Raw genomic sequence first — 7,680 nt, 5'->3', positions numbered from 1 at the left:
CATTCACGTAAGGGAGAACTACCTCCAGAGAAGATAGGGTGATCCTTCCCGTTGTCAGAATCACATCACGTGCCAAGAAAAGTTTTTCGAAAAGCTATTTTGTTTTGTTTTTGTGCTAGTCCTTTTATTTGTGTGACAACACTATGAGCTTCTTCACCACTTTTCTGGGTGTAATTATTACTTTGTGTCAAATTGGATGGAACGATGGTGAGTGCTCTTTTTAATCTACTTTTTGTTAAGTTTAGTTTTTACTTTAAATTGGATGATGAAATAAACCCTCTTCCATATTGATGAGTCAACTTAAACTACAGCATGTACATTATGCAAGATAATTCAATTTCAACTTAAATATAGTCTAGCCTAATGTACTTATAGCACGCATGCTCAATATGATGCTCAGTATGTTGAATATATACTGGTAATAATAGTGAATGTACTTGTAAAAGGTCACTGCAGGTCCATACCTTTCTGCTGACTGATAGAATACATGAAACAATGTGGAAGTCAAAAGGCTTTTTACAGACAGTTGAAATAAAGTATATAATTTCAACCGATAAAATGGTTTATTTATCTCAAGGTTTGGTCATAATGAGTAGGTTAACATTACTGCTTTTATTACCGCTTAAATATTTTTAATATAACGTTGCCTTATCACATGTGTGTTTATTGTGGTTCTGTTCAGCTGGGATGTGCTGGCTGCAGCAAAGCCAAGATCAAAGGTGTGACATGGTGTTGATGAGGGGAGTGACCAGAGAGGAGTGCTGTGCTGGAGGCCGTCTGGACACGGCCTGGTCCAACACCAGTCTGCCAATGAATGAGGTCAGCCTGCTGGGCTTCCTGGGAATCGTCTCCTGCAAACCCTGTAAAGGTACTGTACACAAACACATGATTCATCCCACTGCAACTCCCACAACCACCACCTGTTAGTGAAGAACTGATAATGTTGTCCACGTACTCTTGAGTCAGAATGGGCTTTACCTTGATTCAGTAACTGCAGAGAATTGATACAAAACAAAAGCATAGGCATAAACTATGAAGCACACAGAATTTCTGTCTATCTATCTGTGTGTGTGTGTGTGTGTGTGTGTGTGTGTGTGTGTGTGTGCGTGCGTGTGTGTGTGTGTGTGTGTGTGTGTGTGTGTGTGTGTGTGTGTGTGTGTGTGCGCGCGTGTGTGTGTGCGTGCACTCACAGTGCACAATAGTTTGTTTATAGTTAGTTTCAGTCAGCATTCATCACAGTTGTCAGTAGTGATCTTCAGGGTACGCCAACCAACGTGTTACACATTTCTAATAATAACTAATCACCAGGTCATGTGTTCTGTTGTATACATGCTATGCATGTTAAGTGTTGTTATTGTAAAAATGTAGACATATCTTCAAATGCCAAACATCTTTTAAACCAGTGATTTTCATTTCCTGTGTGGCTGAGGTCTAGCAGTACTGCTCACCTGGTGTCCTTGATTAGCCAGGGCCCTATACTCTAGGTCCTCAGGCGGACCTAATTTTAAAAAACACTGCTTTACACAATGTCTCTATCTGAAGAGTTACTTATTTCAACCAAGCCATTTCCAAAGTAAGGTATTTATACAGTGAGTTCCCTGTGAAGCTTTTTAACAAAATGCAGGCATGGATCTAGGCCAGACGTTCCATCTAACTCCCTCCAGCTGTCCCGAAAAGTTTCCTCTGTTGGAATTTCATCAAGGTTCATTCAGGTTCAGCCAGAGATAAATTCTGTTTTCATAGGGAGCACTTGTTCATGTGATCACAGGCCAAATTGTGAATTATGCTTTTATGTTACAAAATCCCAGCTACGGGCAGATCTAACGCACAAACGAACCCTACAGTCCCTATTCTGTGGCAAACCTTTGGCGAAAATAGCAGAACTACAATCTCATTAAGTAAAAAAGGAGAAGAGCAAGTTTGGAGCCACAGGGGACCCCGGTCAATGAATAATATACTACTACCAACCCCGGGTTGGTTTGAAGTTGAACTGTGGGATGTATTCATGGTCTTGTCAGGTTACTGAAAAGAAACAAGACATAATAATCTGCATGTATGCATATTTATATTTATATTAATAGGGCTAATTGAATTACAGTATACTCATACATAATATGCTCGGTTCACTTGATAACAAAGCTCAGCACTAAAATGCTACAATATGAATGAACTTGACACTGAAGCCCAGTCGTAGCCACTATTGTTACACTTGTTTACAGGAGTTGACTGATGCCAGCTTAATCATCATCATCATTATTTAGCAGTTTGCCATTTACAGCAGTGAATAAAACACACACAAAGCTCCTGATAACGCCAGACACTGCAAGGACATGACATTTTCCTTCAGACGTTGCCAATGGCCTCATCCGACCTGGAGTTTTGCCGCCTTTGTTTATAAAGCCTCTAAACAATCTCATTGACAGCCTTACTTTATGATAGCCTGTCCTACTTGGATTTAATAGCACCTTGCTTTATCCCACGGAATTTTAATTTAAAGAATCCGTTTAGCAAGCTACTAGCTATAATTCCTCTGAAGTTAAGTGAATCGAATCCCTTTGCAATCAGGTTTCTATCAGTCGTAGTTAGAAATTACAATAGAGAGATGTTTCCGTTAAAAATGCCAGCCAAAATGCATCTGGGTCTAACCTATTGTGTAACACTGTCCTGATCATCTGGCATTCTGCGGGAAAGTATGTTGGCATCATGAACGTCACCAGATGCTTAATGGCCTAATGTCAAGAAAAGGCAGATAAATTAATGTCTGGAATAATATCATGGCATATGGGCTGATAAAACGACTTCCAGTTAGGATCCTTGAGGTTTTCACTCCTCAAGATTGATTCACAGCATTCCTGGACACTGACTTTAGTGCTGTGTATGACACTCATCTTTGAATTCACATGTTAATAGAAGGAATCCCAACTCTTATACCACACCACTGATTATTCAATAAGAAGGGCACTAATACCCGTGTGAGAAAGACTCCAGACTATGTGTTGCTATGAAAAATGTTCCTGCTTTTGTGCGGGATCCCAGAGGCTCAGTGCTGAGAAGGCTGAGCAGTGTCCCCCATAACAGGCTCAGAAAAGGTCCTGGGAAGAGGCCTGCACGAGGTGTCATGTTGTCTCTGCACTGTGTATAGGATTACAGTTCCTCCTGAGATTTGACGTTATGGGGTGTTAGTGGAGCCTGGGCTTCCTCATTTAAGACCCATCTCTCAGCCTGTAAACTTCCCTGACAGCTCTTTGAACTCTGTCTGCTATAGCGGAGCCCCTCCATCCCTCCACAGGGGCTTAACCCAGTCTGGGTGCAGCAGCACAGATGGATCTCATTGTTATGAAAACACTGCAACCTCACATTCCGCCCCAGCGAGACATTCCCGTGTGTGACCGTCAATAAAGAGATATGATTATTGTAAATATTGTGCAGAGTAAAAAAATGTTATGGCATGGGGGTGGGGGGGGGGATAGGGGTGGGGGGATCCCCTCACTTTCATGCTTGGTTTAATTAGAAAATGTCTGCAGATTAGATCACCTGATGTCTGCGGACTTGTTATTATACACGGCATAACTGTAAAAAGAAAAAAGACACCACATAGAGCACATCTAAATCTGAGAATTCCTCCCTCCCTTTTTTGTGTGTGCTTTTTTTAGAGACTTGTGAGGGTGTGAAATGCAGCCCAGGGAAGGTTTGCAAGATGAAGACCGGAAGGCCTCAGTGTGTATGTTCCCCTGACTGCTCCCACATCTCCCGGAAGCACGCTGTATGCGGCAGTGATGGGAGGTCGTATAAGGATGAGTGCGCTATGCTGATGGCCCGTTGCATGGGACATCCTGACCTGGAGGTCATGTACCAGGGAGAGTGCAAAAGTAAGCAAGTTTTGAAATATATACGTACAGTAGGTGTACGTACTGTAAGTACTTCTCCGCTTAAAAATGATCACCGAAGTAACATTAATCCCATGTCCACGCCAGCCAAGCCTTTTCTGATCCATTACAAACATTTGAACACATTGCGTGATCACGGACAGGCGGCCTAAATTTGGTTCTTGCACCCCCTCAGAGTCATGCTCCAATGTCGTGTGTCCGGGTACTCACACCTGTGTGACGGACCAGACCAACAGCGCCCACTGCGTGATGTGTCGCACAACCCCCTGCCCGATACCCATGGCCTCTGAGCAGCCCATCTGTGGCAACGACAACATCACTTACCCGAGTGCCTGCCATCTCCGTCGGGCCACCTGCTTCCTGGGTCGGTCCATAGGAGTCCGTCACTATGGTCACTGCAACAGTAAGAGTTCCCCTTTCTCTGTCAAACTGTCACATGATCTCTCTACATGCATGCGTGTGTGCCATCTCTGTTTGTAAGTTTGTCTCACTCACTCACTTTCTCACTCACTCACTCACTCACTCACTCACTCACTCAAAATGTTTGTTGACTATACCCTTTTTCACTAACAAAAAGTAAATAAAATGTTTGGTTGGTTGCGCTCTGAAAATAGCAGATCTACAAGCTCACAACGCTTTTCTTTCCAGCATGTAAAATCAGGCATTTTGATGTCAAAACACATTTTTGTCAACTAAAACTAGACTGACACATTTTAGATGACTAAACATTTTAGATGACTAAAATATGAGAAATGTTATTCAAAAGATTATGACTAGAACAACCTCAAAATGCGCTGTCAAAATTAACACTGATTTATATACTGTCAGGACCATAATAATCCACTATTTTGTGAGTAAGTCTCTCGCAGGACCTTATGGTAATATCCTCTCTCTTTCTCTCTCTCCACTCTCTCCCCACCTCCTTTTTCTTTCTCGCCCACAGATCCTCCGAGGAAATCTCAGGATTTTGAAGGCAGTGAGGAAAATGCTGTCTAAATGGACTTGTTGCATTGTAGTACTAAAGAATCCTCCTTTACCTTTGATAATGTAGGTCGATCAACAAGTTAATTTCCATGACACTCCTCTAGCTTCAAATGATGACCTCTTATTGAACTATCACTCACTCCTATCCTGTGTACATAAAATGACAATACATTTGACTTGGGAGACCTTGTTGGAAGATTTTCTTTGGCATTTCTTGCTCCTTCCAAGAAAGGGAAACCAAACATTGTTTTGTTGATGCATGTAGATTGATAGGGAGTGGGGATGTGGAACCAGGGGTAGATGAAGACATAAATCTTGAGAGAGAAATTTGTCGGGCAGAAACCTTTTATCTCCATATTTTAACTTTATTTTTTAAATGAATTTCCCACCTGATCATAAAGTGTCACACAAAAATATCAAAAATAGCAGATACAACCTCAAAGCGCAGCTATTTTTCTTTTCCCGAATTTGAATCCTGAAAATTTACAGTTTTGGACATATGAGGATTCCACTCGACAACGATGTGTGTGCATAATGTAAATAGAATACCACTAGTATTTATTGGAGAGGGTATTAAGCTCTATTTATGGTTTTATCTTGTATACAAATATATTCCTAGAACAGCTGATGCAAATATGTATTTATTATGTTATTGTGTTTATTGTGTAAGTACTAATGGTCACTGGCATTTGTTCATTTGTACAACTTTTTACATTTGTTTACTGTTACCTCCCAGCTCATGTACACCACACACCCACAACTCCGTTCCAACAACAACACACACACCCACACCCACACCCACACGCACACACACACACACACACACACACACACACACACACACACACACACACACACACACACACACACACACACACACACACACACACACACACACACACACACACACACACACACACACACACACACACACACGCACGCACGCACACACACACACACACACACACACACACACACACACACACACACACACACACACACACACACACACACACACACACACACACACACACACACACACACACACACACACACTGACAAACTATTTCCCCTTAAAGCTGTATGGAGAGCGACTTTAATTTGTTTGGAAATGCAATACCACTTTATATTGTAGCCTGCCAATGTGTTTCTAATTCGCCACAACCAAAAACAGGACAACTGCAGCTTGTGCTGTCTGGATTTCACCCTTTGTTTGGAGGTGAGGGAGGGAGCTCAGTCCAAACAAAACCATACAGTATCTCCTCTCTCTCCTCCCTCTCCACATGTTTACGCTGGACCCTAATCAAAACTCTAAGCCACCCGCTGACCACTAAAATTAAGAGTTTAGTTATTTCTCTAGGAGTTTTATTTTGTGTTGGTTCAACACCAAGCCCTCCACAATACCTCCACTGTTGATGCCTTGGCTTTAGTCCGTAAATCGGTGGGTCATACAAGTTCATTCCAATGTTGTTGTTTTTTTTGGTTCCTTTGAATTTATTGTGCTTTTTAAAGAACTTACTAGACAGACAAAACTGATTTGCATCATTTAATTGAAAGCCAAATCACATTTGTCTGGGAATGGACCTTGAATTAGGCCAATTCCGCTCACCTGACTGCGCCGCCAACGTAGATGAATGTATTTGTTCATTGTTGACACTGCTGCCCATTGGAATTTTAGTAAAAATGGCAGATTTTCAACAGTCAGAGATCAGAATTTTTTTAAACTCAAAACTTAGGCTGATCAATTGCTTTCAATAGCCTACTTGGTGTATTACCAAATATTTCTTTGTGAAATTCTCAGCACAACACAAAAGATTCTCCTGTAAATAGAAGTTTTGTGTAACTGTGTACCTACTGTAAAGTTTGAATGATAAATGCATCAACTTATTTTTGTATTTTTGTACTGCCATTTGAACTCAACATAAAGTATAATGTTTGCCATTAATGTCTCTTCTTTTAATGTCTAATTCATTGAAAAATCACATTTCTTGCTGAAGATGGTGTCACAGTGACAGTACTTAGTATCTTACCCATGTGTCCAAAATCAATATAAATTTGAAACATGAAAATTGTTATGGAATAATATAACTATGAAAAGTAAAGTTTAACCCACATGAGGTTACGGTTAGGCACTGCCACAGGTCATGCGGGCACTAGTGTCAGATACATTATATTTCTTGAGCCATCCAGCCAGCCTGTGCGTGACATGGTAGGGTAGGGCCTCCTCCCTGACAAGGTCTCTCTTGGGAGGTAGCAGAGAATCAAAGCCAGGCTGAGCAGTTTTTCTGCCCCCTTTTCCAGAGGGATAGCTCTGTTCTGCATGGGTGAGGTACCTAGAAGTTGAAGGATGGATGGTGAAGACACTTTGGGGATGAATAAAAGAAGGGGCCTTACTGACTCACTTTTCTGTATAAAGTACCTCACACCCCCCCACCCCCCTCTCTCTCTCTCTCTCTCTCTCCTGCAATGTGCCATTCAGCCGCATCTGGTTCAGGTTTACAGAGATGTTTACATTCTTATCCAGCACCCTTTTATTACATTGGGAATGGAATTAGATGTTTTGTTTTTTGCAAACAAGGAAAATAACAGGGGCTGTTGTTTGGCCTGCCACACAAAATTCCTTACATTTATGTTTCTCTTTCTTTTTTTTGCATTCTCTGAGATCTCCAAATGAAGTGAAGAATGTCACGTTGACACTACAGTTCTAAGCACCAGCAGCATACAAATATTTTTGTATTTCTATTTTTTCATCTTGTCGTGAAGCACATGACATTGACGTTGATTTTTGTTTAGGTCAAATTAGGTCCAT

At 41.4% G+C, this 7,680-nt stretch overlaps 1 protein-coding gene across 1 annotated transcript; it reads left to right on the top strand.

The window, feature by feature from the left end:
- On the top strand, positions 1-6,812 carry fstl3 (follistatin-like 3 (secreted glycoprotein)). Its single transcript, XM_080769563.1, has 5 exons — positions 1-207; positions 683-868; positions 3,654-3,869; positions 4,063-4,290; positions 4,831-6,812. Exons 1-5 carry the CDS (start codon positions 144-146, stop codon positions 4,881-4,883), a joined length of 747 nt encoding a protein of 248 aa, XP_080625689.1. The 5' UTR covers positions 1-143; the 3' UTR covers positions 4,884-6,812.
- The last annotated feature ends 868 nt before the right edge of the window (positions 6,813-7,680 follow it).

The sequence above is a fragment of the Protomyctophum bolini genome (assembly GCF_963924005.1).
Source record: "Protomyctophum bolini genome assembly, chromosome: 8".
Taxonomy (NCBI): Eukaryota; Metazoa; Chordata; class Actinopteri; order Myctophiformes; family Myctophidae; genus Protomyctophum; species Protomyctophum bolini.
Note: the sequence above shows the minus strand (reverse complement) of the source record. Positions and strands in the feature narration are given on the sequence as shown.

What these genes read in the sequence shown, in the direction of transcription:
- fstl3 (XM_080769563.1), top strand. Translation starts at nt 144, where the DNA reads ATGAGCTTCTTCACCACTTTTCTGGGTGTAATTATTACTTTGTGTCAA. An exon ending in TCAAATTGGATGGAACGATG is followed by an intron (nt 208 to 682) that starts GTGAGTGCTCTT and finishes GGTTCTGTTCAG; the next exon opens with CTGGGATGTGCTGGCTGCAG. An exon ending in CTCCTGCAAACCCTGTAAAG is followed by an intron (nt 869 to 3,653) that starts GTACTGTACACA and finishes TGCTTTTTTTAG; the next exon opens with AGACTTGTGAGGGTGTGAAA.